The sequence below is a fragment of the Phacochoerus africanus genome, chromosome 6 (assembly GCF_016906955.1).
Source record: "Phacochoerus africanus isolate WHEZ1 chromosome 6, ROS_Pafr_v1, whole genome shotgun sequence".
NCBI lineage: Eukaryota > Metazoa > Chordata > Mammalia > Artiodactyla > Suidae > Phacochoerus > Phacochoerus africanus.
In genome coordinates, this window is record NC_062549.1 from 95,502,881 (window position 1) to 95,526,690 (window position 23,810).

The following is a 23,810-nucleotide window of genomic DNA, read 5'->3' on the forward strand; positions in this document are numbered from 1 at the left end:
TCCCATCATGGTGCAGCGGAAACAAATCCAACTAGGAACCATGAGGTTGCGGGTTCGATCCCTGACCTCGATCAGTGGGTTAAGGATCCGGCGTTGCCATGAACTGTGGCATAGGTCGCAGACGTGGCTCGGATCTGGCATGGCTGTGGCTGTGGTGTAGGCTGGCGGCTGTAGCTCCGACTAGACCCCTAGCCTGGGAACCTCCATATGCCGTGGGTGCGGCCCTGAAAAAACAAAAACAAAACAAAAGGTCAGTACAGAGTATAATGGGACAGCCCACCCTTCCAAGGGGTAGAGTTTAATGAGAAAGGACAAAAAATAGTTTGGCATTAGCAAGGGGAGTCACCTCTGACAATGTCGTGGTGATTCCAATCTACCTCTCAGCTCCCGTCCGCAACTTCTCCAGCACTGCTGATCTTGTTAGGCTGACCTTGTGGACCGTGTTAACCCGAGGCCAACAGGCAAGTCCCCCTTTCCCTACTAACAGATGCCTGCGATTAGCAACAATGTGCCTACTTGAAAAGCTACATTTTCCAGCCTCCTTTGCCTGGAAGGTCAGGAGTTGCAGTTCCCAACAAGCACAACTGTGCTCTGGATTCTGGGAAGGCACCTTTTAAGAGGATGCAGGCTCTTTACTCTCTGCCTCCCCCTTCTTGGCTGGAGCCCTCATAATGTCACCGAGTTCCCGCCCCAACCTTGGACACCCTACCTCCTCCATGGTTCTACTGGAAAGAAAAACAGGTAATTTAAGTCCCTGTCATTCAGATTTCCTCCGCCAGGCAGCCAGGTCCATCCCTAATAATTCAGGCTCTGAAGTGGGACCCTATGCCCTGGCACTACCCTACCATTAAATCCCCCTCTTCCCAAACCTCCTATTCATCTTCCTGCCAGGAAGGACCAGATTTTATTTCCCTTTTACCTTACTGACCCTCGCACCAGCAACCGGAACAAGGCTGTGCAAACAACAGATACCCAATTAATGTTTGCTACATTAAACAAGTAAAAACCTCCATTTCAATAACCCAGGTTGAAAAAGCCCCTGAATGCAATGAAATCCTGCTGTGTAGCACTGGGAACTATATCTAGTCACTTACGATGAAGCATGATAATGTGAGAAAAGAAGAATGTATATATGTGTGACTGGGTCACCCTGCTATGCAGTAAAAAATTGACAGAACACTGTAAACCAGCTGTAATGGAAAAAATAAAAATTAAAATAAAAGACTAAGGAGGAAAAAAAAAAAAAAAGCCCTGAATGAATTGCCTAATAGTAACCCCTTTTTGTCCTTGCCAAGAAAACAACATTCCTTCCATTTCAAAATTCCAAGTTTTCGGAGTTCTTGCCACGGCTCAGCGGAAACGAATCTGACGAGCATCCCTGACGACACAGGATCAACCCCTGGCCTCGCTCAGTGGGTTAAGGATCCGGCATTGCTGTGGCTGTGGTGTAGGCCGACAGCTGCAGCTCCAGTCAGACCCCTAGCCTGGGAACCTCCACATGCCACAGGTGCGGCCCTAAAATGACCAAAAAAAAGTTCCAAGTTTTCTGTACCAACCTTCCTCTCGACTGTTAAAGGTCATAAAAGTTTCCTAAGTTCATCCCAGCCCCTGCTTTATCCACACTAAGACGGGACAGAAGGAGGAGAAAACAGAAAGCAAAATGGGCCAAGCTCTGAAGAGTGAACACAGAGCGACCCAGGGCGTGGAGAAGCCAGGGACCTACCGGCAGCTCCTGGGGCTGCTCAGCCACATCAGGGGACTTCTTGGGAGATCTTCTGTTTGAATTCACGTACAGTTTTCGTTTATGGAAGAGCCTCCCATTCAGCTCCTGGATCGCAAGGGCCACCTTCTGCATGGAGCCCAGATCCACAAATGCGAAGCTACAGAGGAAGGAGAGGGCAGCTCTGAGCCCAGCTAGGAACAGAGCTGCAGCAGGGCACCGAGCCCCCACCTAGAAGAGTCTCCTCTCCCCTCTGTGGGGACAGAAGGAGGCCACACTGGTGTCTAGACTTGAGCTGGGATGGGCAGTAGGAGAGCCTGCCCTGGTGACACACTGACCCTGTCGCCAGACACACCATATGGCACAGCTTTGGGCTGCCCTCAGAGCACTCCCCACAGAAGTCCAAAGCCCTTTTATTGCCTTGAAAATAAGAAAGGGGAAACATGAGTAGGTCGATTTGCGGGTCAACCAAAGCTAAGAGAGGTCCAGTAACTTGCTTTGAGTCAGAAAACAGAGCAAGGACATTATCAAAAGTAAGCCCCCGTCTCTGGACTTTTAAACCACGGCTGTATGGATAAGGCGGTATGAGCTACCGAGTCAGAGCCTTAAATGTGGAAAGGGGGTTTCCCAAAAGTCCCTCTGCCAAGTGGCAGTAGGTGTGGCGTTGGGAGCTGCTGAGCTAGTCTGTGACACCAGCGCAGCAGCGAAACGGACAAAGAGGAAAGGAGTTGCTTCCTAAAGAAAACAAAGGAAGAACGGTCATTACCATTTGCAGCCATTCTGGATTTTGTGGACGTGAAGAGGGTTGAAGTCCTTCAGAAGGCACCGAATTTCCTCCTATAACGGCAGGGTTTTAGAGAGAGAGAGAGAGAGAAGGCTTCAAAACTTACAATCAGTTCGCCAGGTGTCAGATGCCCAACCAGCTAATCTGTAATCAACCTGAACACATACCTAATGAGAACCTATTGTGTGCCCCGTATGCCAGGTTTTGTGCACAGGGATGCAAAACAGAGGCAAGAAAGCCCCACCTTCAGTTGAAGCTCAACAGACGTGTGGGGCACCAACCAGACAATCATGTAAAATGACCATTTCAGCAGAGGGTGCTCAGGTCCGTGATGAGGAAGTAGAGACGCACCCAGGAGCACACAGTATGGGGCTCCCACCCAGGTTTGGAGAGAAAAGAAGTGGTCAGGGTGGGCTCCCAGGAGGAAGTGACTTTTAATTTATTAGGTATCTAGGCTACCTCCCTTTCATCGCTACCTAGGCGGGGAAGCTTGCTTTAACCAAACCTACAGTGCGAGGCCAACTGCCCCTGCTGACTCAGTCCTGTAGTCATGGCAATCTTCCTTCATTTCTCTCCTTGCCCATTTAACCGCGGCTACATACCAGCCTTGTGCTGAGTGTTACAGGAGATACTGATTTGAGCTGGACATAAGCCTTACACTCAAGGAGCTTATAGTTTAGAGGGGATACACAGGCGTGGTCCATCTAAATGACAGGGCAAAGTGAAGTCTGGGATTAAAAGCCGGCGCGGGGGGGGGGGGGCAGTGCGCTTAGGGAGCCACTGACCCAGCTCTTAAATCCACCACACCTTCTGTGCAAGTCTCCCCTCCCCACTTTACCCCTGCAGCTGGGCCTCCACTGCCCCAGGGACATGGTCACCTCTCCACCCCATTTTTTTTTTTTAAGCTTTTTAGGGCTGCACCTGCGACATATGGAAGTTTCCAGGCTAGGGGTTGAATCAGGGCTGCAGCTGCCGGCCTATACCACAGCCCAGGCAACTTGGGATGCGGGCCGTGTCTGTGACCTACACCACGGCTCACGGCAACGCCGGATCCCAGACCCACTAAGCAAGGCCAGGGATCCAACCCGCAACCTCATGGATACTAGCTGGATTTGTTTCCGCTGCGCCACGACGGGAACTCCTCTCCATCCCATTCTCAGCTGCTTCCCCTGCTGCGCTCAGGCTGCCTCCCTCTCCTGTGGACCCAGGTCCTACTCCTTCCCCTCCGCTTCCAACCAAGACCGGCCTCCCTCCTTTACGGAAACACTGACCCAACCCTGATGCCCTCTTGAACTGACACCCGCTTTTTCTCTTTTCTGCCAACCCTGTGTAGAAAGAGCCGGGTCTGCCTAAAGCCTCCGTTTCCTCCCCACCCACTCCCTGCCAGCTGCCCTTTGGCTGCCACTCAGCTCTACTGAAAAGCTTTCTGGAAGGTCACAGATGCATGCTCCTCTGCCCGCATCGGGAGCCAGTGTCAGCTCCTACCTGGGCCCCTCCACTTCCTCAGCTCCCCGCCCCCTCCCCCCACGCCCCCGCCAGCCCCCAGCACGTTACCACTGTACAGTCCACACTTGTGATCAAAACCAATGTTTCCCTAGAAACTTCTACTTTGGAAAAATGTATATTTATACACCACCTTCTGTTAAAAGCAGCTTTCGCCGACTTAAAGTCACTTTACTGGCTTAGGAAAATAGAAATGCATAATGTATAGCGCATTTTTTGCTCAATCTTCATGTTTATATTACATCTAAATTCAAATTTTCTAATTTGCTTTTACTTTTAAATATTTAATGCTTATTACACACGAATCTACAAGATGCTGAGCAACGGGCAACGTGTGAGAACAAGGAGTATGTGCTTAGCATTGTCAGTCTATAAAGCACTTTCACAAACCTTATTTCATTTCCTCTTTTCAACCACCCTGTGACGTGTACATTATTATTGGCTTCATTCTCAGAGGCATAAAGTGAGGACCAGACGGTTACGTGACAGCCCTCAGAGGACAAAGTGAATTTAGAGTCAGGATTTGAACCCGGGGCCTCTAACTTCAAATCCTACATTCTCTTCATGATATCATGCAAAACCACAGCTTCTTTTTCTTTTCTATTTTAATTATGGTAAATTTTGACAACTCTTATACTTTTGTACCTTCGATGACAGATGTCAGGAAACCACGGCCCTGGGCCAAATCCAAACCACCATCCTTGTTGTAAGTAAACTTTTACTGAAACACAGCCACGCATATTCATTTATTTACCGTCTATGGCTGCTTTCATGCTACAGTGACAGAGCTGAGTATGTGCGACAGAGGAACACTGCCTGCAAGGCATGAAATATTTATTATCTGATCCTTTATAGGAAAAAGTTTGCCAACTCTTCTTCTATAGCAATGGTTCTCAGTTCTGACTGCATATGAGATTCAGCTGGAAAGTGACTTTTTTTTTTTTAACTACCAATGCAATGTCTGGCCCACCCCAGATAAATGAAACCAGAATCGGAGGTTGAGGCTAAAGCAATATCTTTATCAATATTTTTAAGATGATTTTTGGAGTTCCCATAGTGGCTCAGTGGTTAACAAACCCGACTAGTATCCATGAGGACGCCAGATTGATCCCTGGCCCCGCTCAACGGGTTAAGGATCCACATTGCCATGCCGCTTGGATCCCACATGGCTGTGGCTGTGGCCTAGGCCGGCAGCTACAGCTCTAATTTGACCCCTAGACTGGGAACCTCCATACACTGAGGGTGCAGCCCTAAAAACACCAAATATACATAAATATATTAAAGATGATTTTAATATGTAGCGCAGGTCAAAAACTACTGTTCCATGGCATCAAGCAGATTCAGGAAGCACTCATTTTCAGACAACGTGCTTGAGCGTGAGAAGAGAGAAGAACCACCACCACCTTTCTCTCACACCCCCCCCCCCAAATACAAAAGAAATCTGCTGACATCTTTTCACCCACGGGATGCCAATCACTGTTATCAGTGAGGTCCTCCCATCAGCAGACGCTGTTCCTGTTGAACATAACGTTATCATTAGGAACTCCGAAAATCTGAAGGCAACCCTAAGCTACTTTTTTTCTGCCCCATAAGAGTTCCATTTGTTTATTTTAAAAAATTTTGGTCGACTATAGATTTGACAGGACACTTGGTCCTTTAAATTGAAATTGCCTCATTCCCCTTAGGGAATCTTTTACATCTCATTTCAAATAATGAAAATAACTTCTTAGGGTTTTTCATTACAAAAGTATTAATTGTTTATTACAGAAAACTTTAAAAAATACAGATAAGCAAAACAGCAGTATCACCCATAATCCTGCCACCAAAACACAAGCACTGCACATCTATGCAGAGATTATGGGATCACACTGTACCCTCTGCTTCACCTATTTCACTTAACAATAGATTCCTTCCAATCAATCATCACCAAAACATTGATTATAGCCTACTCGTAATTATGGCACCAGCATTTATGGGCCCCTGACTTTGTGCCGGGCAGATGGAAGGTTACTGCAATTACCTATGTGTTAAATAATTCCACACCCATCAGAAGGCAGCAATTTAGCAGCTGGACAACACCAAGCATTGCTGATGCTGCTGTGTGCGCTAAGTGGCCCTGACTTCACCCCCAGGTACAGGTCTTAGAGACACTCATGCGTGTGCACATGGACACGGGTACAAGCCAGTTCACTGAAGCTCTGTTTAAAGTAGCAAAAACTGGAAAACTTTTTCTCTTTTTAAGCGTAGCACCTGCAACAAATTGAAATTCCCGGGCTAGGGGTCGAATCGGAGCTACAGCTGCGGACCACACCACAGGCACACCAGATTAGAGCCGAATCTGCAATGAATGCCACAGCTTGCAGCAATGTCAGATCCTTAACCCAGTGAGCGAGGCCAGGGATCGAACCCACAACCTCACAGATACTATGTTGGGTTCTTAACACAGTGAGCCACAATGGGAACTCCAAAACTGGGAAACTTTTTAGTTTGAGCCATGTGAACAGACATTTTTTGCAGATAAAAATAATGGCCGAATGCCAGCAATTTCCTATGGTACAAGCTAAGCATCTGAATGCCTATTGGCAAAGCATGCATGTGCCAACACGGTTACGTCTCAAATATATGAAATGATAAAAGCCACATACACACAGATAAAAAACAGGGACCAACAGTTGCCTCCCATCGCCTGAGCTCCCTTCCTCCCAGGACACACCCTGGACCCTCTCATTACCAATGGCTGTGCCGACCGCCAAATGGCAATTTCAAGCTGCATTCTTTAACTGCCTTTCCAGCTCACACCTGTAGTTCCTCAGCGCCACTCTCTGATCACCATCCTGCAAACTCCTGAGTGTCTCAACTCTGCTGCTTCTGTTCTGCTCAGCCTCACCCCACCCCGCCTCGCCCTTGCCTTCCTATTCGCCCTGCACAGAAGCCTTGGTTCATCACTGGCTGTGATCTTTCCCTGTGCAGAGGGCTTCACGGCATCCCCACTGCGTATTCCTAATGGTCAGATCCTCAGTCTCCCAAACAAAATGACTGCAGGCTACTTCTCCACTCAAATCTTCTATACCCTCCTTCTACTCAGCTGATAACCCTGACTCTTATTTCACTGAGAAGAGAGAGGCACCCACATTCTGCTGCTGTCAGCTCAGTGCACCTCCCTGCACCCCTGGGTGCACCCCTCTGTGCAGATTACCTGTCGCTGCTCTAGACCCCCCCACACCTTCTCAAGGTCTTTGATGTTGAATTATCTACTCTCTCCCCTGCAGCAACCCCCTTCCCCACTAAATGAACATACAAATGAGCTCTAATATTTGCCATCTTAATACTTACAGACACAATACCTTTGACCTCACAACCCCCTCCTGCTCCCACCCCACCTCCTACCCTCCTTTATTACAAAAATCCTTGAAAAGTTGTCTGTGTTCACTGTCCTCCCTTCCTCTCATTCATTCAACAAACGACTTCAAGTGCCTCCTCCTGCTACAAAATGCCTTAGGTGAAGCCAACAGAGGACCCCAAAGCCTCTCCCTTCCTGGGGCTGAGCTTATTTGGGGAAGAGAGATAATACAATGAATGAGTAACGTGCACGGTATGTTCAATGCTGAGAGGCATTAAGGGGAAAAAAAAGGATTAAAGAGACAAAGTCAGAGAGGGACAGGAGGAGGAGCTATAATCTGGGGGCGGGGCTGCCAGGCAGGCCCTTGGAGAAGGTGACAGCTGAGCAAAGGAGGCCAACGCTTGGAAGAAGGGCCGCTTTAACAGAGGGAACAGCAAGTGCAAGACCCGAAGGCAGGCTGGGGTCTAGCAAGGAGGCCAGCGAGGCTGAAGCGGAGCAAGGAAAGGGCACGGGAGACACAGGCACAGGACCACAGGGGACCAGCTCTCGTGAGACTCTGGCTTCTCCTAAATAAGAGGGAAGCCATTGGAGGCTTCCGAGTACAGGGATGCCAAGATCTGCTCTTTTATAGGCTTGCTCCAGCTGCAGTGTTAGGACAACACTGAAGGGATCAAGGACGGAGGGACACAAGCTAAGAGTGATCCTGCAGTGATCCAGGAGAGACGATGCTGGCATGGATAAGGGTGAGAGCCGTAATGGGAAGAGCTCAGATTCAGGGCACATTTAACTTTTTGTGATAAAAGATTCCAAACGTACATAGAAGTAGAAAGTATAGGAACCCCCACAAACCCATCACCGAGTTTCAACGACTATCAATCAACATCCTGCCATAATTGTTCCACCTACCTCTCCACCTCTGATTTACTAGAGTGTCTTAGAGCAAATTCCAGGTATCATGTCATTTCACCCTTAATTACTTTATACCTCCAAAAAGGATGTTTTCTTATGTAGATACAATACCATTATCAAACCACAAAAATTACCAATAGTTTATGGACTAATGGGAAAATGTCTCCAGTGGTCTCAAAAACACCTTTTTGCAGAGTTCCTGTCATAGCGCAGTGGAAATGAATCGGACTAGGAACCACAAGTTTGCAGGTTCGATCTCTGGCCTTGCTCAGTGGGTTAAGGATCCAGCGTTGCTGTGAGCTGTGGTGTAGGTTGCAGACACGGCTTGGATCTGGCGTGGCCTGTGGCTCTGGTGTAGGCCGGCAGCTAAGCTCCGATTAGACACCTAGCCTGGGAACCTCCATATGCCACAGGTGCGGCTCTGAGAAGACAAAAGACAAAAAAAAACCCAAAAACACCTTTTTTGCTGTCTTGTCCCCATCAGGATGAGAGCAAGATCTATTCATTATATTTGGCTGTCACTTCCCTTAAGTCTTTTCTAAATTTTTCTACATCTTCAGATCCCCACATTTTTTTTTTGGCCACACCCACAGCATGTGGAAGTTCCTAGGGCCAGGGATCAAACCCATGCACCACAGCAGTGACCAGGCCAAGGTCCCCTACTTTCGATTTTTCCTTGATGCTGACTTGTTATAGTCATCTGCTCTGTGGACGAGAGTACTGCTTCTTTTCGGCAGCATTTAACTTGATCTTCTCTCCCCCTCCCCCTATTTCCTTTAGACTAGAAATTAGCCACAGAGCTTTCACATACAGGTTATTATTTACAACTTTTGGCTAGAATATTTTATAGATGGTACTGATCTTCAATAATATTGCACCACTAAGGAGGCTTATATCTGCTTGTCTCCCTTTTAGTAATGCTAAATTAATCAATAAATTCAGATAGTAACAGCCTGATCCCTCCATCGTAAAACTGCCCATCAAGGAGTTCCTGTCGTGGCTCAGTGGCTAAGGAATCCAACTAGGAACCATGAGGTTGAAGGTTCAATCCCTGGCCTTGCTCAGTGGGTTAAGGATCTGGCATTGCCATGAGCTGTGGTGTAGGTTGCAGACGCGGCTCGGATCCCCTGTTGCTGTGGCTCTGGTGTAGGCTTGGCAGCTACAGTTCCGATTCGACCCCTAGCCTGGGAGCCTCCATATGCTGTGGGTGCAGCCCTAGAAAAGGCAAAAAGACAAAAAAAAACAAAAAACAAAAAAAACTGCCCATCAATATTTTCCCTAATAAATTTACCATGCTCTGACATCCACTGTCTGAAACAGGTATTTTATTACGGTTTGCAAAATGATTACTTTTCTGACTTCTTCATTTATGAGCTAGAGTTCCTCTGTAAAGAACTTCCTCTCATCCTCTAGGGTCATTTGGGTTGCCCTGAAATGGCAATGGCGTTGCAAAAGCAAGATAAACAGTTATTCTTTCCCCTTCATTACCAAGCTTTATGTTAATAAACTATTATCTTGCTACCTTCAATGTGTCCAGTGAATTTTGTTTTTTTTAGTTATTATTTCTTTAGGTATTACCACAAATCACTGCTTTTTATCATTGGTAAGTTTTTTCTTTTTCTTTTTTTTTTTTAAGAGCCGCACCCATGGCATATGAAGGTTCCCAGGCTAGGGGTTGAATCAGAGCTGCAGCTGCGGGCCTACACCACAGCAACTCAGGATCTGAGTCTGTGACCTACACCACAGCTCACGGCAATGCCGGATCCTTAACCCACTGAGCAAGGCCAGGGATTGAACCGGCATCCTTGTGTATACTAGTCGGGTTCATCACTGCCGAGCCACAACAGGAACTCCCTATCATTGGTAAGTTTTAATCAAAGATAGTCATTAGTATTTTTGAAGCACAAATTGTCCCATCTTTGACCCATGACCTCCTTTTCACGTGCTCTTTTTATTTGGAAACTTTCAAACATATATAGGAAATAGTACACCAAATCCCTACATACCTATCATGCAGCCTTAATGATTCTCAACTCAAAAAAAAAAAAAAAAAGGTGGGGGGAGAGCAAGCAAGGGCACCTCTGCCTGGTTTTCGCTCCCTCATGCTGCAGCACAAGTCCCCCCCAAAAATTCGTGGACGTCCTGGTTTCATCTATACCTCTCCCTGCCGCTAGGGTGGCCTGAAACAAATCTCAAACACCTCTTTACTACATCTGCAAACATTTCAGTACACAGCTCCAAGAAGCAAGTATCTCTCCTCTAATTACAACCATTGCAACCTCTCCCATCCTTTCAATCAAACCTAATGGGCTTTGAGAGCTTTCTAGCTTTCTGGCATAACAGCTCCAGACCAGGAGTTGGTTATTTCCTTACATTGCAATGGCTCAGGTCACTGCTGTGATGCAGGTTTGATCCCTGGCCCAGGAACTTCCACATGCCTTGGATGCAGCAAGAAGAAAAAAAAAAAAAAAAAAGCCTAGTTCCTTTCAGTAAGGAATGGTATTTAAAGTGAACAGTCTATTTAAGGGGATGTTACTTGCTTACCATACAAAATAAATAAATAAATAAATAAATAATAAAGTGAACAGTCTAGGAATTTCCGTGTGGTTCAGTGGAAATGAATCTGACCAGTATCCATGAGGATGCAGGTTCAATCCCTGGTCTCATTCAGTGGGTTAAGGATCTGGCATTGCTGTAGCTGTGGTGTAGGCCGGCAGCTACAGCTCTGATTCGACCCCTAGCCTGGGCACCTCCATATGCCACAGGCGTGGCTCTAAAAAGACTAAATAAATAATAAAGTGAACAGTCTAGGAGCTAGGAGTTCATTGCCACTGGGTTGTTAGAGTGCCAAGGTCTTTCAATGAACAGAGTTAGAAGGTATCTTTTTTAAGTGGCTGCACCCGTGGCATATTAAGTTCCTAAGCCAAGGATGGAATCTGAGCCACAGCTGCAACCTATACCGCAGCTGTGGCAACACCAGATCCTTTAACCCACTGCTCCAGGCCAGGAGTGAACCCTTACCTCCCGCTACAGTGGGATTCTTAACCCACTAAGCCACAAAGGGAATGTTTGTTTTGCTTTTTAGGGCTGCACCTGCAGCATATGGAAGGTCCCAGGCAAGGGGTCAAATCAGAGCTGCAGCTGCCAGTGTACATCACAGCCACAGCGACGCCAGATCTGATCCGAGTCTGCAAACTACACAGCTCATGGCAACTTAACTCATTGAGGGAGACCAGGGACCAAACCTGCATCCTCATGGACACTAGTCAGCTTCGTAACATACTGAGCCACAATGAGAACGCCCAGAAAGTATCTTTGAAAGGGAAAATAATCAGTTATCATGATTCCAACTCATATATAAAAGCTATAGAAGTTTTTACTTAGTTTCTTTTATTTTTACATCTTTTCTCTTATGCAAAATATATTTATTCCTAACGACATTAATTACCTGTTGTTACTTTTTTAATATAAATTTTTTTGTCTTTTTATCTTTTAGGGCCGTGCCCGCAGCATATGAAGGTTCCCAAGCTAGGGGTCCAATCGGAACTGCAGGTGCCAGCCTACCCCAGAGCCATAGCAACATGGGATCCAAGCCATGTCTGTGACCTACACCACAGCTCACGGGCAACGCCAGATCCTTAACCCACTGAGAGAGGCCAGGGATCAAACCCACGTCCCATGGATGTTAGTCGGGTCTGTTAACCACTGAGCCACAACGGGGAACTCCACCTGCTGTTACTGTAAATACATAACAGGTTCAAGTAACAATACCAGGATTATTACAGACAACAAAATTGAGTAAAGCTTAAGATTTCTTTGGAGTTCTTTTGAACCTACTGAGGATATACAGTCAAAATACCATATTCTGAGGTCAATTTGAATAATTCTTTTCTCAGACACCAAACTAGTTATGTCCCTAATTTGTTTTCAGGTTTTAGGGGGTGTTTTAATACATAAATTTGATTTCCTTCATTATGAAAATATTTATATATTTTCAAGTCCAAATAATAACACAAGGTAAATTCAGAAGTTGTGCCTCCGTCTCCCTCCCACCCTCTTTTCCCTCCCTCCCCCGGAGGTCACCATCTTTAGTCCCTTTTCAACCTCCCACTGTTTATGTTGGCAAATTTAAAGAGATATTCCATTCTCCACCTCCTTTTGGATACAAAGGATAGTTTGAGTCTAGGTCTATTTTTATACCTGCTGACAGACTGAATGTGAAGTGTGAAAAACATGTGAGGTGCGAAATGAGACTATTTCTCAGCTTTGGGGCCACTTACTGAGTTGGGGAAGACCGTGGGAGGAGCAGGTTGGACACATGCAGTTTGAAAGGCCTGTTAGCTGCCCAAGTAGAGATAAGGTACAGGCAACTGAATATACGAGTTCAGAGGTCACAGGCAAGGTACAAGCTGGGCACACAGATAACTGGTCGTGATTTTCTAGCACTGAAATCACATCACCTGCCCCAATGACACTTTCTAATTCTTGTGTCTTCCTTTTTCCTTGCCTTAACTTCACTGACCAAGCCCACCAGTACAATGTTGACAGAAACAGCAAGAGCAAAACAATGTCTCAGGACCAGCTGACTGAGTAGTCCCTTCTTTCCCAACCGATCTGCAATGCCACTTGGTGGTTCCACACACACCAAGCCTTCATAGATGCGAGGGTCTATTTCCAGACTTTCTACGCTGTTCTGTACGTCAGCTATTAGCAAGGCACCCACATCAAGGTCACCGTTACCAGTGGAAAATGTGCTCTCCTCTCTGTCCCCCTTATTCGTCTTCGGAAAGGTGCATTGATGCACGGGACTGCTCTGTTTCACATAAATTTTGCAATCAGCTTGTCAAGTTCTTTGAGTATTTTTGTCACAACCACATTAAATCTATATATCAATGTAAGGATATAAAACGGATGTTTCCTATCCATATCTTTATTTAAGTCTTAATGTCTTTTGGTAAATGCTCATAATTTTCTAAATATGTCTTACACAACTTTTATTAATTTCTAGCTCTTTGTGTTTTTGTTCCACTTATATAGAAACACAATTGACTTTTGTATATTTATCTTATATTCAACCATCCTGCTAAATTCTTAATGATTCTAACAACACACCCAAGTCTTTTAAGCTTTATTTGCAAATAATGACAGTTTTGTTTTTTCCTTTCCAATTCTTATAACTTACTTTTTTTTTTTTTCTCACTTACTCTGGCTAAGAAACCCCATAAAATGTTAGAAGAAGTGATAGGGGTATTTGTTCTTGATTTTAAAATATTTCTTTGGGAGTTCCTACTGTGGCTCAGCAGTAATGAACCCAATTAACATCCATGAGGATACAGGTTTAATCCCTGGCCTCACTTAGTGGGTTAAGGATCCAGCATTGCCATGAGCTGTGGTGTAGGTCACAAATGCAATTCGGATCTGGCATTGCTGTGGCTGTGGAATAGGCCAGCAGCTGTAGCTCAGATTTGACCCTAGCCTGGGAAACTTCCATGTGCCACATTTGGCCCTAAAAAGCAAAAACAAACAAATTTCTTTTTCCAAAATGATAACGTTTTCTGTATATTTATTTTTTTGTAGATACTCTTTATCAGATTTTGGAAGGTTCCTTCCGTTCACAGTATTAATGTTTTTTCATGAATTAGGTTTCTAACTTTATTAAAGGCTAGACTTTAGCTTGAAGGTTCCCAGACTATGCAGGTAATATGAATTTAAACCCCAATTCACATGAAACCAGGCCTGCTCTTCTATGTTCTTAGTCCTACCAGCCACAGACCCAGGTGAAGAGATTAACCTCCTCACCACTGCTCTGGGCCGAGAAGCAAAGGTTCTGTAGTTGACATTTTCCAGCCCTTCAAGGACCCTGCTTTTGCAGTAATGTCGATTGCCACTGCCCTCCTCACCTAAGCCCAGGGGGTCATCTCCTGTTATAATCCAATCCACTCTTTGGATTTTGAGGCAGGCAAAGACCCCAGAGCATCAGCCAGACTCTTCTGGTCTTTACTTACTGCTTACCTGGGGCCCTCTTAACTTTCCTTATTTTCTTAGGTCTCGGCTATGTATTTAAAGGTATATTTTAGGAGCTTCCTTGTGGCTCATTGGGTTAAGGTTCAGCATTTTCACTGCAACAGCTTGGGTCGCTGCTATGGTGAGGGTTCAATCTCTGGCCTAGAAACTCCCACATGCCACAGGAGCGGCCAAAAAAATGTATATTTTAGCCTCTATTTCCAAATATTTTCTTGAGAGGGTTTTCAGGTTTTATCCAGTCTATCTTAATTATGGAAAGAGGCATTTGAAGGTTTTAAATCCATTTGGCATCAAGAAAGGTACTTATATACTCAGCAACACCAGTTTCAGAAAACTGACTAGGATAGAAAGCAAACTAATGGGTTTAAGAGTAAGTGTGTGATCAATTTCAAAACTCCCTACGAAGCTATAGTAAGCGAATGCAGTAAGGGTAAGGATACACGTATAGATCAATGGAATAGAATGAGACCCAGAAATAAACTGCTACATTTATGGTCAACTGATTTTCAACAAGGGGACCAAAATAATTCAATGGGGAAAAAAATAATCCTTTTAACAAGTGACACTAGGGCAACTGAATGGCCACATGCAAAAGAAACTGACCCCTACCTCACACCATACAAAAGAACAAATTCAAAAAAGACCATAGACCTAAATATAATAAGAGCTAAAACTAGAAAGATCTTAGGAGAATGCTTAAGTATAAATCTTTGTGATCTTGGAATATGCAATAGAGTCTTAGATGTGGCACCTAAAGCACAACCAACCAAAGAAAAAATAGAAAATTGGAATTCATCAAAAGTAAATGTTCGTATATTAAAGGATACTATAGAGAAAATAATCCAACTGATGGGAGAAAAATATCTGCGAAATCATATATCTGATAGAACTGGATCCATATAATATATAAAGAACTCTTACAACTCAAAAAGACAAACCGATTTTAAAATGGGCAAAGGACTTGAACAGCCATTCCTCCAAAGAAGATATCCACATGGTCAAAAGCACATGAAAAGATGCTGATTAATTATTGAGAAAATGCAAATAAAACCACAATGAGGTATCACTTCACATCCACTGGATGGCTATAATCAAAAAGACAATAACAAGTTTGCACGAGGAAGTGGAGAAATTGGAATCCTCATACATTGCTGTTGTGGATATAAAACAGCACAGCTATTTTGAAAAACAATTTGGCAGAGAGTTACCATGTGACCCCATACTTTCATTCCTAGGTATATACCCAAGACAACTGAAACATGTTTACACCAAAACCTGTATACCAATGCTCAGAGCAGCAATGTTCATAGTAGCCAAAAAGTGCAAACAACCCAAATGCCCCATGATGAATGAACTGTGGCATATCCACAGATATTTTAGCCATAAAAAGGAAGGAAATACTGACAAGTACTATAACATGTATGAACCCAGACAACATTACACTAAGTGAAAGAAAACACAAAATGTCACGTGTTGTATGATTTCATTCATTTGAGATATCTAGAATGGGCAAATCCACACAGATAGAAAGTAGATTAGTGGTTGCCAGGGGCTGGTGGAAGAGAAGAGGAGGAGGAACTGCTAATGCGTATGAGATTTATTTGGGGATGATGAAAATGTTCTGGAATTAGTGGTGATGGCTACACAACCTTGTGAATATACAAAAAATGACTGAACTTCATGCTTTAAAATAGTGAATTTTATGGTACATAATTTATAGCTCAGTACAAAATGTTAATAAAAAATACTGTTACTGTGATGGCTATGTATAATAAATCATCTTTCATGGCTGATCCAAGACATTCATCTTTTACCAACAGCAATGAAACCGCTGCAGGCTAAATTAGCAAGTTGTTGGTTGGCAAGTAGGGTAAAGTCTTAGACACTAACTTCACAGTTCCTAACAAGGCATTAATGTTATAACCAGAAATTTCTTATTAAAATCTGACCTTTTCTTTTTTCTTTTTTTTTTTTTTTGCATTTTAGGGCTGCACTGGCAGCATATGGAGGTTCCCAGGCCAGGGGTCTAGTCAGAGCTACAGCCACCAGCCTACACCACAGCCATAGCAACATGGGATCCGAGCCACACAGCTCACAGCAATGCCGGATCCTTAACCCACTGAGCGAGGCCAGGGATTGAACCTGCAACCTCATGGTTCCTATTCAGATCTGTTTCCACTGAGCCACGATGGGAACTCCAAAATCTGACTTCTTTAGTTCAAGTCTTTCCTCTCTAATGAGGGTAGTCTCAGTTTGTAAGCTGGAGAGGCTGCTGTTTTTCTGTGAAGAGGACAAGGATCAAAGGCCCCCCCCTACCATGCCAGGGGAAAGCTCGGTCAAGCAAGCACCAGGTGCTGGGCTGTGAAACAGGGTCTGTGGGGATAGGTGGCTGAGCCAGTCAGTGCCTCACCTCCCCCAGACCACTGCAGACCTGCCTGCAGGGCTCCTGCCCCCACTGCACTGTCAAGTATAGGGTTGGACCAGCCTGACAAAGAGGGGAAGGAGAATCTTTTCCATCCCATGCCAAGAATCCTCCAACCCACTCATTTGACTCCATGTGAGTTAACGCATTGAGTCAAAATGAAGTACTTCCCTCTGGGTGCTCCAATATAATTTCCTTCTCTCTTTTTCAGATAAAAACATAAGAGGTCCCTCTTTTTTTTATAGTGAATTACTCACATGTCTCATCAATTATGTGGTCTGGTCTGGGCGGCAACTGGATATGGATTCAACTCTTGGCTGGCCAGTCACTAGGTCTGTATAGCTGGCTAAGGGGTACCTCTTCGAGCCTTGGCAGCCTCATCTCCAAGATGAAGACACTACCCCCCACCCAGAGTTACTATAAGAAATAAATAAAACCAGGAGTTCCCGTCGTGGCGCAGTGGTTAATGAATCCGACTAGGAACCATGAGGTTGCGGGTTCGGTCCCTGCCCTTGCTCAGTGGGTTAACGATCCGGCGTTGCCGTGAGCTGTGGTGTAGGTTGCAGACGCGGCTCGGACCCTGCGTTGCTGTGGCTCTGGCATAGGCCAGTGGCTACAGCTCCGATTGGACCCCTAGCCTGGGAATCTCCATATGCCGTGGGAGCGGCCCAAGAAATGGCAAAAAAAAAAAAAGAAAGAAAGAAAGAAAACCACACTAACAAAGCATTTAGCCTATTTCCTGGGGCATACCTGTTAATTAAAATATAGTTAAGTGGCGTAAAAGAAGTAAGGCACAACTTGGGCAGAGAAGATTGAGTTTAGCTGGATGGCAAGGGGGGCACGAGACCAGAACATTTCGGAAAAATGTCTGACATGCACTGGGGGTTCCACAAGTTAGTTTCTCTCATCCTCATCTAAGACTGAGCTTGGGGGCTAGGACTAACTTATTTACCTTGAACGGGCTGAGAGCGCCTCAGATACATTATTTTGCATAATGCACAAAATTTAAAATGCTCAAAAAAAAAAAAGCCAGGGGTACTTCAAATCATTAGACTTACATTTTGTTCTCTTTTCATCTATACTTTAAATGCACTATGAGGGATTTTCAGCACCTATGGAGTTCCATAATCACTTCCAATTTAGTGATTAGGCCTCCCCAAAGAGGAATGATTTCTGGAGTCAAAAATGCGGTTGTTTACATTCTACTCTCCAAATACACAGCCAGCTGATGGAACTGGTTCATCGCAAAGTGAAATGAGTGTGGCTTTTCAGCTGAGCCCCCACTGCTCCCTAGAACCAAAAGATCGGCCATGGAACTGTCACAAAGCCCCCTTCTGGAAGGAAAGCTGCCTCACTGCGGCCCCTCCATCCAGATCCATAAGCAGGGTGACACCCATCCATCTTTACACGGAAGGTTGGATGCAGGACTTTCAGCCCTTCAACTGCGAAAATCCAAGGCAAACTGTGATGAGGTGGTCAGCCTCATCACCAACTAGTGACCGCTTACACATTCTCAGCTGTAAGAGATCTTTTAAAACTGGTACCAGCACAGAATTCACAGAGCAAGCGTTCACCAAGACGGCAGCCTACCTCAGAGATGTCCAGTGGGAGATTGCCGACATACACCTCCGTCTCTCTCTTCCTGAATCCTAAGAAGAAAAAGAGCATTTAGAAAAAGCAGGTGTGAGGCATTGCCAGCATGGCTCAGCAGAAACGAATCTGACTAGTATCAGTGGGTTAAAGATTCGGTGTTGCCATGAGCTGTGGGTCGCAGATGCAGCTAGGATCTGGCGTGGCTGTGGTGCAGGCCGGCAGCTGCAATTCTGATTCGACCCCTAGCCTGGGACCCTCCATATGCCGCAAGTGCCTAAAAAGTCCCCAAAAAAAGACCAGAAAGAAAAAGCAGGTGTGGGGTTAGAGAATACAGAGGAGTTAGAACATGTGCTAAGTGACAAGTTTTCCTAATATTAAAACATCCACACACACTGCCCTACAAACATTCCTGCTCTGTGAACGAAAGGTCACAGGGCACTCAGTTGGTCAGCAGTCTCGTGGGTTAACACGTGGTCCTTGTTTAGGGCTGGCCATGGATGTCACTGCCTTCGAGTGGCTGGGAGGACAGCAAGTCATCAGTACACCAGGAATCCAGCGCTTTCGGGGCCGGGGGGGGGGTATTTCAGAGTTTTCCAGGGCCAAAGCGGGCAGAATTTCAGAGCTAACGTTCAGCCAAGGGGGGGGAAGAAGGGGAATCCAGGCAGAGGGCACCGCACACGCAGAGGCACAGAGCTGCAAAAAGGCCTGGCCTGCTGGGGAGTCTGCGTGGAGTTGGGGGATAGCTCGCTGCCTGCAGGTGAGTGGGCAGAGGGGAGGCAAGACAGGCCAGGCTGAATGCTGAAATCGCTGACCATGGCCCCCTGCGGTCTCAGCAGAGCCCACTGGGAGGTGACAAGTAGTGGAAGTGTTTCAGTAGAGAGGTGACATCCACACAGCTAGAGATCACTTTGGAGCTGGTGTAGGGTGAAACGCAGGGAGGAAGAGATTAAAGAGAAGTATGGGCTTAGCAACAGCCAATGTGACACTGACTGAGGGTCTGCCCTGTGCCTGGCAGGGGGACGCATCCGCCATGTGACAGGAAGCGTGATGGCTGCCTGGAGCGAGGGCAGAATTATATGGATCCCATGTTTCATGCTTAAATGGAAACTAAGTAGATTAACTGGGATCCAGGTTATGGACTGAGGGTTCCCAGCACCGACCAACCCCCCCCCCCGGCCCCACCCCACCCCAGGCTAACTCACTTGGCGCTTTCTGCTCCTCCATCACTCCATTCTTCTCAAATAGTTGAGCAGAGGGTCGGAAGTGACTGCTGTTCCAGGACCTGTCAAACACAGGTCTTAGCACTGTAGCTCCCAAGGCCAAACTCCAACAAAAGGAGTTGGGGCACAAGAAGCAGAGCCCTGCACAAGCCTCCACACCCCCTTCCTGACAGAGGGTTCCCCTCCTCCTTCCAGACTCGGGTTCCAAGCCAGGAAGCCCTTCAGTGGACCATTTTAAGTGCTCGTTGTTAAAGCAAACTTAGGGTTAGGCAAGAAATGCTGGGGTTGACTCTTTTTTTTCGGAGGGGGGGGAATGTAGACTCAAATTCTGGGCATGGTGAGGCAGGAGGAAGAGAAGCCTGCGGGTGAAAGGAGGCTTGTTTATCAGCAAAAGGAAGCAACTTACATGCTGCAGTTTCTTTCCAACAGGATCTCCTGCAAAGCCAACCAGCCACAGTTAGTGGAATGCCAGGCTCATTTACCATCGTATTACTGAATAGGTACTGTGGCAGGCAGAATAATGCCCCCAAAGTGGTCCATACCTTGACCCCCAGAACCTAACAAGGGTTCTAGTCACCAATTTCAATGAAGAGGAACAGTTTTTCCACTACCAAGCAATGCTTTGGACACTAGCTGGGTACCCCACAACTCAACTCAATTCTGAACTTCTGAGATTCCAGAGGTTAAGGATTCAGTTCCATTGGACTGCCCCCACCCGCTTCAGCTGCCAGCAGCCCGCCAAGGCTGTCACCTCCAGGCTATAGACTAGAAGTTCCCACGACCACCACCTTGGGTTCCAACAACTATGCTGGGGTGGCTCGCATCTCAAAGAAAGATTTTCCTTACTAGATTTTGCCATTTATTTTAAAAGGATCTAACCAGGGAGCAGCCAGATGGAAGAAGGCTCAAAGCTTCCACGTGCTCCAGGTGCACCACTGTCCCCAAATCTTTAGTGTGTTCACGCACCCAGAAGCTCTCAGAATTCGCACTTTGGGGGTTTTCTGGAGGCTTTTCTGCAAAGGCATGATTGATTAAATCACTGACCACTGGTGACAGATTCAACCTCCAGTCCTTCTTCTCCCCTCAGAGATGGGGGGGGGGGGAAATCACGCTGCAAATTCAACCCTTTAATCACCCAGCCCCCATCCTTAGGTTACCTGGGGCTTTCCAAAGGTTACCTTATTCACATAACAAAAGAGAACTTTACTTCTCTCACCACTTAGAAAATTCCAAGGGTTTTAGGAGCTCTGTGCCAGAAATCAGATGAAGATGAAATGTCTATTTATCATAAATCACAAAATCACACCTATGAATATATTTGGTTATATGGCAAAGGGAAATTAAGGTTGCTAATCAGCTGACCTTAAAATAGACGATCCATATGGGCCTAAGGTAATCACGAGAGTCCTTAAAAGTGGAAGAGGGAGGCAGAGAGACAGAGATGTGACTAAAGAAGAACGATTAAATAAAGCAATGCATGGAGTTCCCGTTGTGGTGCAGGGGAAACGAATCCGACTAGGAACCATGAGGTTGCGGGTTCAATCCCCAGCTCAGTGGGTTAAGGATCCGGCATTGCAGTGAGCTGTGGTGTAGGTCTCAGACCAGGCTCAGGTCCCTCATTGCTGTGGCTGTGGTGGAGGCTGGCAACTGTAGCTCTGCTTAGACCCCTAGCCTGGGAACCTCCATGTGCTGTGGGTGCGGCCCTAAAAAAAAAAAAAAAAAAAAAAAAGGCAACGCAATTTGAGAACCCAACCACTTGCATCAGGCAGCCTCCAGAGGCTAGAAAATGCAAGAAAACAGATTCTCCCCCCCGCCCCCCCCCCCCGGAGCCTCCTGAGGAACACAGACCCATGACACCTTGACTTTAGCCCAGCGAGATGTGTGTCTGGCTTGTGACCTACAGAGTTATAGTGTGCTGTTTAAGCCTCTGAACAAGTAGTAATTTGTTACGGCACCAAACTGAAAACCAATAGGGGTACCCTGAGCAACTTTTTTTTTTTTTTTGTCTTTTTGCCTTTTCTAGGGTGGCTCCCACGGCATATGGAGGTTCCCAGGCTAGGGGTCGAATCAGAGCTGTAGCCACCGGCCTACGCCAGAGCCAGAGTAACTCGGGATCCGAGCCACATCTGCAACCTACACCACAGCTCACAGCAACGCCGGATCGTTAACCCACTGAGCAAGGGCAGGGATCGAACCCACAACCTCATGGTTCCTAGTCGGATTTGTTAACCACTGAGCCACAAAGGGAACTCCCAGTTTGTTTGTTTGCTTTTGTCCTTTCCCTGAGCAACTTTAAAACCATGGCTGCCTCTTCACAGTGGCTGTGGACGGAACGGGGCCTTCTAGAGTTGGGTGCAATCCTGAGTGCGCCAGAGACGTTGGGCACGTTTTCCCTGTTAAATGGGAATCAAAACTCCTGTGCCATAGATCACGAGGGTGATGTGAGATACAGCACTTAAAGCACTTGCCGCCAATTAAGAATGCAGTAAGTGGCAACCACTGTGTTTATCTGTATAGATTTCACTGGCACTTTTCTATGACCCTGTGGAGTGTTACTGCTCCATTTCACAGATGGGAAAATCAAAGTTCAAGGGCATTTGATGATCTCATTAAGGTTATAAAAGATACTGAGATAGGAGTTCCCGTCGTGGCGCAGTGGTTAACGAATCCGACTGAGAACCATAAGGTTGCAGGTTTGCGATCCCCGGCCTTGCTCAGTGGGTTAAGGATCCAGCGTTGCTGTAAGCTGTGGTGTAGGCTGCAGACACGGCTTGGATCCTGAGTTGCTGTGGCTCTGGTGTAGGCCGGTGGCTATGGCTCCGATTAGACCCCTAGCCTGGGAACCTCCATATGCTGCGGGAGCAGCCCTAGAAAAGGCAAAAAGACAAAAAAAAAAAAGATACTGAGGTAATTCAGGTCTATGACTCCAAAGCCTTGGTTCTTTTCCTGCAGGAAAAGAAGGCTGTCAGAGTCATTTTATTTATTTTTTGCCTGCCAGGAAACTAACCCGAGCCACAGCAATAACCCAAGCCATTGCAATGACAACATGGGATTCAGATCCTTAACCTGAGGAACCACCAGGGAACTCCTCAAAGTCAAAGGGTTTTATTTGTTGCTGTTGTTTTACTTTAGACAAAACAAATCAAAACATTAAATTTTAAAAGTCGTTAACGCCTCGAAATTGTTCCCAGCTGTAGAAGCTTTAGCTGCAATTAAATTTCAACAGAACTAAAAGTGGTGAAGATAATTAAAAGACTGAGGAATTTATGAATAAAAACCATTTCATGGACAGAATCAGTCTGTGGGTGTTATTCCCAATTTCCCGGTAATACCTGGAAAAGCATATGGGCTTTAAGAGCCGAGCAGGCACCAACACCTCCCAAGGAAGGGCCCAGAATAAATCAAAGATGCCAGTAAGGGCCTGCCAGGTGCTCTGCTAACTCAACAGCTTATGCACATTATCTCATTTAATCCTTATGGAAACTCTCAGAACTTGGCATTATTACCCCACGGTACAGATGGAGTCTAGAGTCTAAGACCACTTAATTTATGCTCATAAATGGAAAACCCTGTTGTTGTTGTTATTGTTGTTGTTTAAATCCAGACTGTATGATGACGCCAAAGTCTTGAGCTTCCACTCCATTGTTTGGTCTCGAAAAGTATTTTATCGGTGGGTTCTTTTATTTTTTCCCTTTCCATGGCCGCACCTGCAGCATATGGAAATTCCTGGGTCCGGGGTCAAATCAGAGCTGCAGCTGAGGTCTACACTACAGCCACTGGCAACGCAGGATCTGAGCCATATCTGCAACCGACCTGCAGCTTACAGAAACCCCAGATCTTTAGTCCGCTGAAGGAGGCCAGGGATCAAACCCTCATCCTCACAGACATTGGATCTTTAACCTGCTGAGCCACAACAGGAACTCCCTTGTTTGTATTTGTTATTTTATTTTTTATTTGTTTGTATTTTTTAAAATACAAATAATATATTAAGAACTCTTACAACTCAGTAAGAAGACAAGTAAAGCAATTAAAAAGTGGATAAACCATCTGATAGACATTTCTCCAAAGATAAATAAATGTCCAATAAACACATGAAAAGATGCTCAACATCTTTAACCATTAAGGAAATGCAAATCAAAGTCATAAAGATACTGTCACATCCACCAGGAGGGCTGTAATTTAAAAGACATTAAGTGTTGAGGATGTGGAGAAACGGGTACTCTTATATTGCCAGTGGGAATGTAAAGTGGTTCAGTTGGGCACACAGTCTGGCAACTTCTCAAAAAAGTTAAACA

General features: G+C 45.7%; 1 protein-coding gene across 5 annotated transcripts in view; it reads right to left on the minus strand.

Annotated features, from left to right (window-relative positions):
- The window catches only part of TDRD10 (tudor domain containing 10), a 53,623-nt gene that overhangs the window by 27,129 nt on the left and 2,684 nt on the right, over nt 1-23,810 (minus strand). For 3 of the 5 annotated variants that reach the window (XM_047784464.1, XM_047784460.1, XM_047784461.1), the window contains 5 exons: nt 19,922-19,950; nt 19,498-19,577; nt 18,293-18,351; nt 2,487-2,557; nt 1,724-1,880 (listed from right to left, as the gene is read on the minus strand). In XM_047784464.1, the coding sequence (XP_047640420.1) occupies nt 1,724-1,880; nt 2,487-2,557; nt 18,293-18,351; nt 19,498-19,577; nt 19,922-19,923 (369 nt within the window). In that variant the 5' untranslated portion in view covers nt 19,924-19,950. The other 2 variants (XM_047784462.1, XM_047784463.1) reach the window with 2 other exon arrangements.